Source organism: Ips typographus, linkage group LG8 (genome assembly GCF_016097725.1).
Source record: "Ips typographus isolate SLU linkage group LG8, UJ_Ityp_2.0, whole genome shotgun sequence".
Lineage (NCBI taxonomy): Eukaryota > Metazoa > Arthropoda > Insecta > Coleoptera > Curculionidae > Ips > Ips typographus.
In genome coordinates this window covers 3,576,101-3,592,168 of record NC_138429.1, presented here as the reverse complement: position 1 = coordinate 3,592,168, position 16,068 = coordinate 3,576,101, and the positions used below count along the sequence as shown (strand labels likewise).

Sequence of the window (16,068 nt, the reverse complement as noted above, 5' to 3'; positions counted from 1 at the left end):
GAATCTGACGGAACAAAACTACCCCTAAATACAGAGCATGTCATCCCACGCTTTGTCCACATAAAAGCCAACGAGGATGAACGTTAATAAACTTGCAGAAAATGGAGTTGTTGCCATGTCATTCTAGTAGTAAATATTCGTTAACGACTTTTATGGTTTTGAGACATGAAATTATGTAAACGGCGTTTACGCAACGTTGGAATCCATCCAAGTTTTGATAGATTTAAATGGTCGCAGAAAGGGATGGGATATTCGTCTTTCAAGTTCAAGTTGAACTAGCATTTAGAAAGCAAAACAAACCAATTTTCATTGTTTCTTTTATGAGAAGCATTAGAACCGCATTGACGTCCGAAGCAAATAACAATACAGACTGAACCAAAGTAATGATTTTCTCTTGCCGCTTTATAGCCAATTATTACCCATAATGGAACGCCCACATACATTTCGATGCTGGATAATAGCCAAACTAATTCCGATTGAATTAAAATTTATTACAGATTGAAGAGGACCAAATATTTATAATGCTAGAAAGTTTAGAAACTGCTATAATAAAAGAGTTACAAACACTGGAATAAAACTTTTTTGTCATAATTTTGCATTGTATGATACGCATTTATTTTTTGTGGTTTAATAAATTTTTTCTGAACAGAAGCAAAGAAAATTTATTATTAGCGAATTGTTGGGCTACATTGATGATTGATGATAGGTCTAGATGTTTATGATTGGTCAAGACAAAAGCAGCAAACTGAAAGCTGCTTTTCTTGACCAATCACAAACTACTAGTGCTGTAATTTACACAAATGACTCTCATTAGGCTTTCTCAAAACTGCTCAATAATTTTATATTATGTGAAATTTTGAAGGCTTCTGAGAGACAAAAATATACCAATTATCTGTTGCAAAATGGGTTAGTATCAATTTACAAATTTTAACTGACCAAATAATTTCCAAATACCCCTGAAGTGCTTCAAAAAATGTAAAAACATTCCAAAACACTATAGAAGCTCCAAAATGCCTTGCAAATGCTTACAAAACAGCCTAGAAGCTTCCAAAAGCGTTTAGAACAGTCTAAAAGCTTCCAAATGCTTTCCAACTTATCTATAGAAGTTCTCAAAAAATTTCAAGTCTAAAAGCAGTCCAAAACCTTCAATGCTTTTTAAACTCTCCAGAAACCTTCCAAATGCTCCTAAAGTAGTCTAAAAACATTTTAAAATAATACAAAAACTCCAAAATGCTTCTAAAGAGGTCGAAAACCTTCCAAAAGCTTTTAAAACCATCTAGAAGCTCTCAAAACAATTCAAGACAGTCTAAAAAATTCAGTATGCTTTTAGAGCAGTTTAAATACTACCAAAAGTTTCTAGAACCGTCTACAAGGTTTCAAATGTTTTAAAAATAGTCCAGTACTTGCAATGCTCCTACAGTAGTCTAAAAAAAAAATTCAAAACACTACAGAAACTCCAAAATCCTTCCCAAGCAGTCTAAAAGATTTCAAATGCTGTTAGCTGCTAGTCTAGGATATAAAAACAGTCTAGAGGTTCCTAAAAAAATCTAGAACCGTCTAAGAATTGCCAAATGCCTCTAAAGCATTCCAGAACCTTCAATGTGCTCTTTAAACTGTCCAAAAACCTTCCAAATACTCCTCAAGTAGTTCTAGGGTACTCCAAAATGCGCCTTAAGCAGTCGAAAGCCTTCCAAAACGGTCTAAAAGTTTCCAAATGCTCTGAAACTGGTCTAGAAGCTCCCAAAAGATATCAAATCAGTCTAGAAGCTTCCAAAAAATTCTAGAACCGTCTAAGAATATTCAAATGGCTCTAAAACATTCCAAAACCTTCAATATGTTCTTTAAACTGTCCAAATGTTCCTCAAATAGTTCAAATTTTTTCAAAACAGTCTATAATCTTCCGTATTCTTCTAAAGCAGTTTAAAAGCTTCAAAAAATTTCTAGAACTTGAACGCAAAAATAGTAGAAAATTCTGCATCTCTGATCAAGAATTTTATGCTTTTTTGAGGAAAATAATTTTTCTTTTTAAACGCTTTTTTTTCACGATTTTAGTGCTTTTTAGTCCGAACTCTAGTGATTATCAGATTAACAGTGGCGTAGGAACGATTTTAGTTAAATCAAGACAATCTGCCTCCATACACTGACAAATCTGAAAACTTTTTCAAGGATAGTTTTTGAGGTAGTTTAGCATAATTTTGCAAGAATTAAAATGAATAATATGTTTATTAGGCTTATTCTTTAGTGTAAACAGTATACACACTCTGGCCATTCACCAGTGTGTCAAAAGCTTTAATACTTGTTATTTCATCAGAACTAGGTCCAAATTAAGAAAATACATTCTTTACTATCCTTCCACTAAAACAACAACTTTTAAGTCAAGGTTTTGAACTCTCATAATAATAGGCTTTAAAGTGAGGATAAAATTTGTATTATAAATACAAACTACATAATACTACCACGTTTGTTATACACTTTTTTTTGAGATCAGTACAGTAATAATTGTAAAATGTGTAAAAACTTTAAGTATAAAGTGTATTAATATTAATTCTATTTTTAATCTAGAAATGACTAGCATATAAATATAATTTAGTATTAATTTTAATGCAACAATATATGGTATTTGAATTTGACTAGTTAAACGTTTAACAAAACAAAAATAGAATCATATCAATGTAATAGACAGGAGAATGGTATAAATGTCACGTTTGCTTTTTTAAAATGCTTAGTTTGGTAATTCTTCTTTTCACTAATCATACGATTAAATTGTTACGTCATAATTTTTTTGTTTGATTTTGCACTTATCGCTTAATTTGTTAAGTCCTTTATTGATACCATTATTTATAAATACTGCTTCAATCTTGCATAATATGTTAATTTTAGTAAATCTGTTCTAATTATTTCTGTTTATGCAAATATAAATTAATCAGTTATCTAGAGTTAATTTAGTGAACTTTTAACCATATAACATAACTTTATCTTTGCAAAGTGAACGAAAACAATCATACACAAGTTTCTGAAGAACTTTTCGGGCTGGTAATTCTCAAAAGAGGTGTAGCTTCCGACCAAATACTATCAGAATCAGTGTCTTTGCATTTTCTGGACTGTCTATCAATTTCCTGACGTTGTGGACTAGCTGGAGCTGAAGTGGGATGGATTGGTACTTTCTCTGGTAGTGTCAGGTGACAGCATAACGTAGGAACGCTACGACACGTTGGTTCGGCCATTTTCTGGTCGTCTGTCAACACTAAAAGTTGGTTTTGAGCGATCAGGGCTGCTGAACTTGCCAAGTTTTCAATACAAGGACATGAGCTTGATGTTGCCTTCCAACCATCATGGTTTGATGGTAGGATGTTTAGGCCAGGCTAAATAATACTAGGTTAGTTAAGTAACTGAATCAAAACGAATTAATTACCACAACTAAGTTCCTGCTTTGACTTTTTTGAACATTTTGATGGCCTTTAGCAAACCTGATACGTTTAGGACTATCAAAAGACGAACACCTGGCTATTGTGTTTCTCTTTATAGAACTTCTCAATGCTTGACCTGTTAAGTTAAATTACTACACTTTTCAAATTTAGCTTCAGTAACGCACCGTTAAAATCGTAAACGCTCATTCTAACGCATTTTCCTTTTAAATCACTTCTTCTTTTTTGGCGCAGTTCATTTCTCAGCTGTCTGAAGTGCGGTTCTTCTCCAACCAGCCAGTAGGTTTGTTGATTGCCTTTTCCTTTCATCGTTACCAGGCCTCGTTCCACCAATTGGTAGCCACCAAGAGTGACAAGCAAATCTCTACAAGCTCTGCTACAATGGATTTTCAATGCTAAAAAAGTGAGTAGTAGAGTAAGCAAGTTGCAAGAAAACAACTTACGTTGTCCTGTAGACTCCATTCTGCTGGCAGTGTTCACAGTATCGCCAAAAAGACAGTAACGTGGCATTTTTAAGCCGACAACTCCAGCGCATACAGGACCTAACGGTTTAGAAAATAGTGTTTATGTAGCTTAAAGTGTGAAAAATGTTACTAAAAATGCAGTTTACCTGAATGAATTCCTATTCTAAGCATCAGTCTTTGTTCTGGACGGTGTCTAATTGTAAAATTTGTCACATCCGACAATAAGTGTAATGACATTGAAGCTATTTCGGCAGCATGTTGATGACCGTTTTTGATTGGCAATCCACTAACCTGTTTTACAATAACCTGTTGTTACTTTATCTAATGGAATGTGGTACTTGTACTTACCACCATATAAGCATCTCCTATGGTTTCCACCTTGTAAACGTCGTAATTTTCTATGATGGAGTCGAAGCAAGTGTATAAATCATTCAGAAAATCTACAACCTGTAAATTACCATTTTTAGTTACTTACTCCAGAGTATTAGTCTTTTTTCTTTGTTTAGAGTTCTAGTATGATAAGTCTCTAATATTTTTCTTTTATGGTAAAATGATTTCCTTCATAGAAAGTTTATACATTTGTTAATCCTGCATGTCTTTGCAGCATACTTGTTGCAGAATGAATTGCTGCTAATTTACAATCAAGTGCACCATTCTTGACATTTTCAAATTGGATATTAAATATCAAATTTTTAGAAAATACTTCTTTATAGAAGATTTCATTTATGAAGAGAGTGATCGTCAGAATATTTAACACACATAATATTAGTTCCGGTGTATTTTAAGGTAAATCCTTGGGTGAATCATTGGTGTAGATGTTTCGTTGAGTTTAACGTAAACTACTTACCTGTAAAGGAGTACTTACAGCAGACATGGCTGTAAAGTCTACGATATCACTGAAATAAATAGTAACACAGTCAAATCCTTCTGCTTGGACCTTATTTCCACGTTTCAACTGGTCCGCCACTGATTTTGGTAGCATTTCGTACAGTAAAGCTTCTATTAAAATTAAAAATTGATATTTGAATCAAAAATATGTCTTGAAATTAAGTTTACCAGTCTTCTTTTTCTCTTCCTGTAATTGACTTGTTCGTTCATCTACCAGTACTTCCAAGTTATTGGCATATTTCTCCATGATGGACATCATGTTATCGAATATGTTTGGTTTCCTGAAAAGGTATGTTTTAGAGAGTATGCAGGGTGTCATTAATCTACATAACGTATAATGAAAATCAAACAAGTTTAGGGTCACAGTAGAGCATATTGGTAAAATTATCAAAATTTAGAAAACGACATTACCGGAGGTACTAAAACTTTAAATCTTAACCCGAAAATGCCGGAGGCCTCTAAATTATCCTGAAAACCTTTTAAGGTTTGTCTCTAAAAGTGTCCTAAACCTTTCAAGATTTTTTAAATTTGCCAGAGGCCTCTAGAATCATATTGAAAATGCCAGAGGCATCTAAATACTACTAAAATTAGACTCAGTTGTACTGAGTAGGTGTTTGTCAGTTAGGTCAGTTTTGGCTCATTTTGTAGTATTTTTTTATCCTCTTTCTAATGGCGTTTTAATGAAATCTATAAGAGTTCAAATATTACAATCATTCAAAAATTGAAAAAATGTTATTTTCGCAAAAAGTGCTCCAGGAGGGTTCCAATGAACAGCAAAGGGCATAATTATACCAAAGGACCTTAAATTAGGTGAAATAAGTACCAAAAAAGCACATTAGAATTTTAAATTTTTCAAAAAGGGGTATTAAAGGTCTTTTTTTACCACTTTTTGAAAGAATATCGCGGTAACATGAAGAGAGGCCAGTTTTGGCTCATGTTGTAGTGTTTCCTCTTTCTAATAGAAATATAGTTAACAAACTTACATTCCTTTCCTTAATGGTCGAAGTTTGGTCCTGATGGTTTTAAAGTCAGGACGATCTTCCGGATTTTCCATCCAACATTCTTTTAAACAATCCTTTAAAAAATCTGACGATTGTTCTAATTGGTCTAAAGGAGGTCTGGAATTTTCAAATTTTTATTACTCTGCAAATAACTAAGCCAAACTTACCTGTAGGGAGTGAGGGAATTAGTACAATTCACAATTTTCTTCAATACCTCTGCAGGGGATAGAGTGCTTTTGCCATAAGGGCCATGTCGGTTATGCAGCTCGAATAAAATAATCCCAAAGGAATAAACATCACCTTTTTGCGTCCCTACAGATTGATCGCTAGTTAGGAATGTTTCTTGGAGTCGCAAAAGTTCGGGAGCTTTGTAGAGAAGCTCTAAAAATTTACGTCCATAAACTTGAAACGAATCTCTTTTGAACTACTTACTGGTAAAAGTTTCTTTAATTAGAACTGGGTCGTTTGACATGCAAGTTTTCGACCCTTTTTTGAATTCGTACAGTCCAAAATCGCTTAGTTTCACCACCCAACGGGAATCCACCAAACAATTGCCACTGTGTAATGAGCCGTGGACTTTAATTGGTGAATCGTGTAGAAAAATCATTCCCTTAGGAGTAAAAATTAACTGGTTTACAAAACAGGTTTTACTTTAGGGTTTACCCTTAAAATATCCCCAACTAGTGACGCAATAAACATGTTGTCTAATTTAACATCCTCGTTTTCTATAATATCCTAAAAATTTTAAATACATTTTTTAGGGGTAAATAAAATAGTGAAGAACTAACTTTCAGGCTTCCACGTGCACAGTATTCAGTTACAATACATATATTAGGAGGATCAGTGCAAGCTCCTATAAACACATTGAGGTTGTCGTGTCTCAAGTCTTTTAACTGAAATGTTACGCAAATAATTGAGTGTATATAACAAGTTCAATTATTACCAGTTTGAGTTCTTTTTTCATTTCTCTGGTAATGTCTATGGATTGTTTGTGCACTTTTTTAATGGCCAGAACTCTGCCTTTGTAAATACCAATTTTAGTGTAAATCATAGTGTAACGAAAATCAGCGTCATGGGTTGATCCCAATGAAACTTGACTAGTTTTCATAATTTGGTGATTATTCTAAAAGTGTACAAACCACTTTTTACCTCTGTACTTTAAGTCTAGTACCTTATTATTACCATGGTGAGTTTTCCAGTGTTTGAACAGGTTTCTTCTCTAGTTTCTATGTCTTTATAATCGATTTTCCATAAAAGACTGTCAAGTTCCTGTTCATATTTCCAATTGCGATACAATACGAGCAGGATTACTAGTATGATCAAGGCAAGTCCACCACTTATTCCTCCTATTACTTCCATAGTGTGTGCTAATTGTTATTATAAAATTAGTTTTAATCACTGTCTAGTAGTTCGTTAAAAAAAACTTACAAATACATTTTTCTCCTCGAAAACCACATGGTGGTTCTGCTTGTGGTGGTTTACCTGCAATCCATTCAATGTCGTCTAATAGGTGAAGATCCTGAAACACAATGATGGGTTTCAGAGGCCTCTGGCAATACAAAATGGCTGCCAGAGGCCTCTGGCACGTTAAAAACTGTTTTAGTAAGCTTAAGAAGGTTTCAGAGGCCTCTGGCAATACAAAATGGCTGCTAGAGGCTTCTGGCACGTTAAAAACAATTCATAGTAAGCTTAAGAAGGTTTCAGAGGCCTCTGGCAATACAAAATGGCTGCCAGAAGCGTCTGGCACGTTAAAAACAGTTTTAGTAAGCTTAAGAAGGTTTCAGAGGCCTCTGGCAATACAAAATGGCTGTCAGAGGCCTCTTGTACCTTAAAAACAGTTTTAATAAGCTTGAGAAAGTTTCAGAGGCCTCTGACAATTCAAAATGGCTGTCAGAGGCCTCTGGCACGTTAAAAACAATTCATAGTAAGCTTAAGAAGGTTTCAGAGGCCTCTGGCAATACAAAATGGCTGCTAGAGGCTTCTGGCACGTTAAAAACAATTCATAGTAAGTTTAAGAAGGTTTCAGAGGCCTCTTGCAATTCAAAATGGCTGCCAGAGGCCTCTGGCACGTTAAAAACAGTTTTAGTAAGCTTAAGAAGGTTTCAGAGGCCTCTGGCAATACAAAATGGCTGTCAGAGGCCTCTGGCACGTTAAAAACAATTCATAGTAAGCTTAAGAAGGTTTCAGAGGCCTCTGGTAATACAAAATGGCTGTCAGAGGCCTCTGGCACCTTAAAAACAGTTTTAATAAGCTTAAGAAGGTTTCAGAGGCCTCTGGCAATACAAAATGACTGTCAGAGGCCTCTGGCACCTTAAAAACAGTTTTAATAAGCTTAAGAAGGTTTCAGAGGTCTCTGGCAATACAAAATGGCTGCTAGAGGCTTCTGGTACGTTAAAAACAATTCATAGTAAGCTTAAGAAGGTTTCAGAGGCCTCTGGCAATTCAAAATGGCTGTCAGAGGCCTCTGGCACGTTAAAAACAATTCATAGTAAGCTTAAGAAGGTTTCAGAAGCCTCTGGCAATACAAAATGTTTGTCAGAGGCCTCTGGCACCTTAAAAACAGTTTTAATAAGCTTAAGAAGGTTTCAGAGGCCTCTGGCAATACAAAATGGCTGTCAGAGGCCTCTGGCACCTTAAAAACAGTTTTAATAAGCTTAAAAAGATTTCAGAGGCCTCTGGCAATACAAAATGGCTGCCAGAGGCCTCTGGCACCTTAAAAACAGTTTTAATAAGCTTTAGAAGGTTTCAGAGGCCTCTGGCATTTCAAAATAGCTGCTAGAGGCTTCTGGCACGTTAAAAACAATTCATAGTAAGCTTAAGAAGGTTTCAGAAGCCTCTGGCAATACAAAATGGTTGTCAGAGGCCTCTGGCACCTTAAAAACAGTTTTAATAAGCTTAAGAAGGTTTCAGAGGCCTCTGGCAATACAAAATGGCTGTCAGAGGCCTCTGGCACGTTAAAAACAATTCATAGTAAGCTTAAGAAGGTTTCAGAAGCCTCTGGCAATACAAAATGGTTGTCAGAGGCCTCTGGCACCTTAAAAACAGTTTTAATAAGCTTAAGAAGGTTTCAGAGGCCTCTGGCAATACAAAATGGCTGTCAGAGGCCTCTGGCACGTTAAAAACAGTTTTAATAAGCTTAAGAAGGTTTCAGAGGCCTCTGGCAATACAAAATGGCTGCCAGAGGCCTCTGGCACCTTAAAAACAGTTTTAATAAGCTTGAGAAGGTTTCAGAGGCCTCTGGCATTTCAAAATAGCTGCTAGAGGCTTCTGGCACGTTAAAAACAATTCATAGTAAGCTTAAGAAGGTTTCAGAGGCCTTTGGCAATACAAAATGGCTGCCAGAGGCCTCTGGCACGTTAAAAACAGTTTTAGTAAGCTTAAGAAGGTTTCAGAGGCCTCTGGCAATACAAAATGTGTGATTTTTTCTAATATACTGCTGTTTTGGGTTAGGTTAGGTAAAAATTTGTAAATTACTTTTATTAGGAAGCTTTGAAATGAAAACAAACAACACATTTATCATTCTCCTGAATATAGTCAGAAACTGTGACAAAAAAATTATTAATTTAAATAAAAAATGATTTATATTTATTTACAAAACAACTAAAATATGAAGTTGTTAATACTTGAACTATGTCACGATTTATTATTATCACCAAACTAAAACATTGCTAAAACGCTTAGTAGGTGATTTGTACCAATGTGGTATGACATAGAAATAACTGTTAGTGGTAATTCAATATGTTTCTAAATTACTGCGAAACACTGTTTTTTGTAATTGTAGCAGATTTAGCAATTAGTGAATTTAACGTAAGTGTATTGTAGTTTAAGTAATTTGTGATTAAACTAGTAATTTCAGATTTTCGTTAAAAGCGAATCAGTATTTCCAACCCAGTTGGAACAAGTCAACTTACTTACAAATGTCAAAGAATTGCTGGATCAAGTAAAAACCTGTTCTAACGATGAGCAAACTGCAATGAACGAGGCATTAATAGATGACGTTAAAACGTCCAGCAGAAGATCGATTTTACTAGTAAATGCAATGGAAGAATTATCATTATTGAGTAAGAGTTGTCTTCAATCAGTTACGTCAACCATACAGTAAAATTTAGCATAAAATAATTGAATAACGTTTTACGCTTAAAATTCCCCATTTTGTTATTTACAACAAATTAAACCTGTCAATCAAACTGTAGCTTTAGATTTATTTACGACGTGATTGAAAATTTTATGGATCATGGGAAGGCATTTTAACATTCCAGTTAATAACCTCTTAAAGTATTCACATTTTTTAGAACTAAGAAGTAATGCAGTTTGCTCGTTTGATGCCAAAGAAAACATAGAAAACTCCACAAATGCTACATTAATAAACATCCTAAATTGCACTCACCAAGGTAAGAATGGACGGAGATTTAATAATATTAGCTAAACCATCAGTAAAACGACTTTTTTTCAGGTTTGCACACCCTAAATCGATACTCACAGAACATAACTAGTAATGTGGAATTTGCAATAAAAGCGGGGGAAAACTTCCTGGATAAGCTGAACAATTGCAGCGCAAAGAAAGGGCTTGCAGTTATCGGTTGTTACAAAAAGATAATCCAAAACGATGTGCTTCCTGTTAGAAAAATATTGTCCGAAGCCATTGAGAGCCACAGAAAAAGTCACTTGGAGTCGTTTGAGCTTAAAATAAATTTTAATCGATGTATCGAAACGGAATTGGACAAATATTTAGTTGAAAATGAGTTAGTTGTAATGACATGCCAATAAATTTTTTACCTATTTATGACTGATCCATATACCTTAGAATGAAAATAAGTACCTAATTTCTGTGTGGCTTCCAGTGGATTACCAAGAAAGTATAGTTTTGGTCATAGTTTGCTTACCGGTAATCTAGACGAAGTAGGGGGTAGAGCAAATACACCAACCGGAAATAATCCAAATTCTTCCTTATTCCGTTTTAAGGCCTTCCTGGCAATTAACGTGTAATTCCCTTCAGCGTCACCGTTTTCGTCAATATGCACCATATATCTACAACATAATAATTAATAGTTCAAAATTCCATATTATACAGGGTGGTTATTAAGTTAAATCCAAAAAGATTTAAATTTCTACAGCTTGGCTCACTATACTTCAAGCCAAAATAAGTGCTTTGTGCTTTTAAGTTGGTTGTTTTTTCAAAATTTTTTATAAAATAATATGTAATTGGAAATATGAAATTGGATCGATTGGGTATTTTATCAATCTTCCCATCTAAAATGATGAAATGTACAGTTTTAGTACTAAATTTTGATAGTAAAAACGGAGGAATTTTCAGTTTTATTGCTTCAATTTGATGGTAAACTCTATAAAATTGACAGCTTTCAAATCCATGTTTGAGAGCAATAATAATGAAATTGACCTATTGAGTGTATAAACAAAAAAATTTAAGATTCAATTTTAACATTTAAAATGATAAAGTATACATTTTTAGTACTCAAATTTGAGAGTAAAACTTATGTTTTATTTGATAGTTTGACAGTAAAAAATGACAGTCGGCAGATTTAGTACTCAAAATTGACAGAAAAAATTATGAAATTGGACCGATTTGGTGTTCAATGAAATTTAGCATTTGACATGATGAAATATAGAGTTTTAGTACTGAATTTTGAAAGTAAAAATGATGGAATTGACTGTTCTTCTGCTTCAATTTGATAGTAAATATTATAAAATTGTTAGTGTCGTACTCTAGTTTGAGAGAAAAATGTTGAAATTGACTGTTTTACTAATTAAATATTTAACAGTAAAAATTATGAAATGAACTGATCTAGTACTAAAAACTTATACATGAAAGTTGTATTGTTTCAACCGTATTTTCTTAGGATGTTATCAAAGTTTTAGTTCCTCGCGGTATATATAGGGTGAAACAACAAAAAGAAGCATGTTTTTAAACACCCTGTATATTATTACGTCTCAGAAAAGCTCATTTTCCAAACACTAAGTATGGTTACTGTAATTACTTAATTTTGCTGCTTTTCGTTGTTTTGCATTCTGAAAGTATTAAGTAAAATACTACTTTAGCTAAAGTAGGGAGGTTTTGGATGGCAAATACAAATTGAGAACGTTGTCAAACTGACAAACAACATTATATAAATTATAATGTTTTTAAGTAAACTATTTACATATGGCATTTACTTACCCCATTGCGCTTTTGTAGTCAGTGTGTTTTATAGCCTGAATTATGGCAGTTCCATTTTTGGGGTTTCCTCCATTTTCCAAAACTCTCAAAAGGGCTCTGGCATACAAATGGACCGCATCATATAAATACGCAGCTTCCGCACGTATCTAGAAAACCATTTCCAGATCATTTAATACGACTTGTTGAGAAAATGGCGGCAATCAATCACACACAAAAAAAAACAGAAAGTTGATGAGTACTAATTAGGTTTTCCGCACTTTATAACAATAGTTAAAACAAATTCTCTTACCAGCTTTATTCCTCCAAGATTCGATACCGGATTAGGGAAATTAAAAGGTGGTTTTTCCATATATTTATTAACTAAATAAGTTAAATTTTCGAATCCTACTGGGCTAGAGGGCACAACTCCCAAATAACTTTTGTAGGCAGTTTGAGCTACTGGATCATTAGGAAAATCCGCGTCTCTTAAAAGTCCCCGAAGGTATTTTGAAGGGCTTTTATCGTCGTATTGCTCTATATCCACTCCAACCACAAAGTATTCCCCTAAATTTTAAGGTTAATGTAACTATTCAAAATCTTAGATGGAGTACAACCGTTTTTGAAAAGGTTTTTCTTTTCCATTGCCACCATTAGTCCTAAATGTTCATAGTGATGGCCTAGTATCACAAAAACTAACCAAAAATATTGAAAAGTTTTAAATTTTAATCTACTCACTCCTAGCGTTTTTGTAAGTTTCTTCCACCAGCTTAACAAACGGATTCTGCATATAACCGTGATGGTAAGGAGTGTCCCAACACTTAGTACCAATTACAGTCACACCATAAAAGGGCAGGGTTTCTTTTAAAATTGTTGCTATATTACTGTATTCATACTCGGGGGATTGTAAGTGAAACAGCATAATCTGGAGTTAAGAATTTTTTAAATTTTCAACACAGTGAGTTACTTTTGACTTACGTGAGTCCAGTTGAAAGTTGTTAGCACCGAAATTACAGACTTTGAAATTTGCGAGTCTGGTGGTCTTGTCCTGGCAAAAGTAGGAAATCTGCGTTTATCCGAAGTGGCTGGATGTGTGCAAAACTATGTTAAAACACTCATAAAAAAATGTATTAAACAAAAACACATTATTCATACATATGATATCATTGGAACGTTAAAAGCAGCAGCCATGAAAGCTTCATGTTCGCAGGTTTCCTGTGGTCCAATGTAAGCTGAGACATTTTTGGTCCATAAGTCCGCAGTTTTCTGTACGCTAGTTATTTCTTCTCCATAGGTTTCGGCTACTACAAAGTCTAATTTGTGGCCCCATTTTGCTAACGGTCCGTTGTTTACTTCTTCTACAGCTAAACTAATAGCTCCTGATATTGTTAATCCAGGACGAACGTACTCTTTGTCACCTAGAAAATAGTTATTTACCAAATAAGTGCGTAAAGTGATACTTTCCTGCACGAGACTGCAATTTTGCAATATTTTTTGAGTTAAAGGTATTTTTTTGAAAAATTGCGTGCAATGTGCGGAAAAGTAACTTTACCACAGCACTTTCAATCAATTTAACTATTTTTGTGGCTGTTTTCCATTATATGTACAAATGTTACTATTATAAAATACCACTAAAACAAGTGGTCATGTGACCAACTGTCGAATGACGTGACATTCGTTTTGGTTGACTGACACGTACACATTTTATTACCATCTTTGTTTAGTTACTCTCTTTTCACCACTGTTTTCCTATGAAACTTCCATACGTGTAAAAACAGTTTATAAGTCGATTATTTTGACAGTTAGAGTGTGTGCCAATGAATTGGATTGAAGCTTTTGCAATCCTGTTTTGACCAACAGTTATACGTATTCACAATGCCAAACCACTGGATTGTACAGGGTGTCTCAAATTTGATGATTTTACTGGGTAAGTTTGTGAGAAAAAAATTGTGGTTTGATGCCCTCTAGCGGCCACACCGTCCAAGCAAGGTGTCACATTTTTACAAAGTCCATTTAATTGGCTATCCATCGACATATTAAAATCCTTACCATGTGGGTCAAATAAGGAAGTTATTTAGGTTCAAACAAAACTAGAGTAGTAAAAAATGACAAATAACTGAATTTTTTAGTAATAAATACTCCAACAAATTCCACTGATTTTAGTAATGGCAGTCCAAAACTTGCTTATTATGACAGTTACAGGGTGATTCCAATTATGAGATTTCAAATCCAAACTCTCTCTCCAAACTGAGATTTTTAATGGAATAGAGAGGAGTTAGGATTTTTCAGTCGGATATCTTCTGACAGCTACTAGAATATTTCAATTTGAGACCTTTAAAAAAAATTTGTTCACCTAGTATAGTTACACAATACAGACAAAGCAAATGTCAAAAAACTGTTTTTCAAAAAAATTCAGAAGAACAGCATTGAAATTTAGTACATTTGACTGTTTTCACTTTCATATACACTTTGATAGTTACAGGGTGATTCCAAATATTAGCTTGCGGCCCTTAAGGCCCTCTTAAACCACCCTGTATAGTTACAAAGCTGAAATCTTCAATTAACTGATATTTTTCATAATAATTACAGAGTGGACAGAATTCAAGTCTGATTTTAACAGTCTTTAATTTAATGTATGAGTTAGACCATCCTGACTACACTAGTGATGGTTTTACTTAAATCTAGTATTTTATCATTTCAAACAGTTTTTAAATTTATTATCTGAAGTTAGAAAATAGACGGTTATCTTCCAGATTAGAGATTAATTCGGTTTCAATTACCCTAGTTCCAACCACTGATAGAATTTAAAACTTTTTGCTAGGTTTGTGATAAATTTTCAGGTTTATCTGACGCCTTGATAAATTACTTTCAAGAAGATTTTAGTGCTCTGTTATAAGATTAAATTAAATTACTTCCAGGAATACGTTAGGATTACTAAATTTTTAGGGTATTTCAATCAAGCAATTGAGCAGCAAACAAAGGGAGAGAGTGTTTAAAAGTAATGGTATTTTAGAGCTACTGCAAAATGTTGGAATTTGCACTTTTTTAAACTTGGTAACTGGATTAACTTACCTGGTCGCCTTTGAGATCCAGTCAAATATCCTAAAGTAAATGTGTCAGTTCTGGTTCTCGTCGCAATAACCAATATTATTAAACAAATTGCCAGCATATCATTTAACTATCCCTAAAAAGAAAAAAACAACCAAAATATTACATAGAAAAACAACGTAAAACAACAATACAGCAATATGTTATGTAAAGTAGTGTTGTTCGCCATGTTGCTGCGAGTTCACTGTGTGCCCATAAATTTTCCCGAAAAACGCTGATATTGAAACTAATTTGAATTTAGTTTATATTCAACAATATAACACTGGGTAACATGTAGGAGTCAAACGAAATTAATTTGTCACTGATCCAAAAATATCTATTAAATGTTTTTGACTCTGAAACTGCCTTCAACAGGACAAAAGTGGTTTTTTCTTTAAAAGCAATACTTGGTTACACCACAGTATGCTTGGGAAAATTGCATTTTCTTTTAATACCCAGAACCGCAGGAATCGTATCCCTGCTGTTTTCTTTTTACTCCAACATTTTAGTTAAGTACTTTCAGGCTTTCCTCTAGTAAAAAATTTACTTTTTAATTAACTATTTGCCTGGAAAACTTGTTTTGTAGGTTAATCGATTCTGGTGATTTTAATTTTTGTTACGTATTCTAATCAGCTATTTATAAACCTGCATACCCACATTTTTTTCTTAATTAGTGAACTGAAAAGAACCCGGATCAGTTTTAAGCAATATGTGACCTGGCTGATGATAAATGAGTTTACCATTAATTTTCACTAATTAACTGGTTATTTTACGTATATTAACAAAAAATTGTATACTTAACCGGTTTATCCATTACAAAAGAATTGTTTGGTATAGAGTGGCCCAATAAAAATGACACGTATTAACTAGAAGACTCAAAGTAGTAATTTGTCAGAATTTTGATTGTTTTTGCCACAAGATGACTTTTTAGGCTCCCTGTAGATTTTCCCATATTTTAGTCTGTATTAAACTAACAAGAAGTTTAGTATAAAGGTATAAAGCATTAATAACTCTGTAAAATAATACAATACATAATTGTAAAAAAAATTTTG

At 33.8% G+C, this 16,068-nt stretch overlaps 2 protein-coding genes across 2 annotated transcripts; one reads left to right on the top strand and one right to left on the bottom strand.

The window, feature by feature from the left end:
• Positions 1 to 2,412: 2,412 nt before the first annotated feature.
• On the bottom strand, positions 2,413 to 15,244 carry LOC145732513 (guanylate cyclase 32E). The gene is made up of 24 exons (XM_081984817.1): positions 15,002 to 15,244; positions 13,085 to 13,347; positions 12,908 to 13,030; positions 12,668 to 12,854; positions 12,547 to 12,624; positions 12,243 to 12,496; positions 11,954 to 12,099; positions 10,662 to 10,806; positions 7,207 to 7,297; positions 6,961 to 7,145; positions 6,722 to 6,901; positions 6,567 to 6,671; positions 6,442 to 6,513; positions 6,211 to 6,388; positions 5,946 to 6,159; positions 5,761 to 5,895; positions 4,946 to 5,058; positions 4,737 to 4,888; positions 4,238 to 4,336; positions 4,036 to 4,180; positions 3,869 to 3,967; positions 3,593 to 3,820; positions 3,413 to 3,543; positions 2,413 to 3,362 (listed from the first exon to the last, which is right to left on the bottom strand). The coding sequence occupies exons 1-24, from the start codon at positions 15,096 to 15,098 to the stop codon at positions 3,000 to 3,002; spliced, it is 3,783 nt and encodes a 1,260-aa protein (XP_081840943.1). The 5' UTR covers positions 15,099 to 15,244; the 3' UTR covers positions 2,413 to 2,999.
• LOC145732514 (uncharacterized) lies at positions 8,956 to 10,561 on the top strand. Its single transcript, XM_081984819.1, has 4 exons — positions 8,956 to 9,585; positions 9,635 to 9,839; positions 10,071 to 10,169; positions 10,232 to 10,561. The coding sequence occupies exons 1-4, from the start codon at positions 9,517 to 9,519 to the stop codon at positions 10,543 to 10,545; spliced, it is 687 nt and encodes a 228-aa protein (XP_081840945.1). The 5' UTR covers positions 8,956 to 9,516; the 3' UTR covers positions 10,546 to 10,561.
• Positions 15,245 to 16,068: the final 824 nt, after the last annotated feature.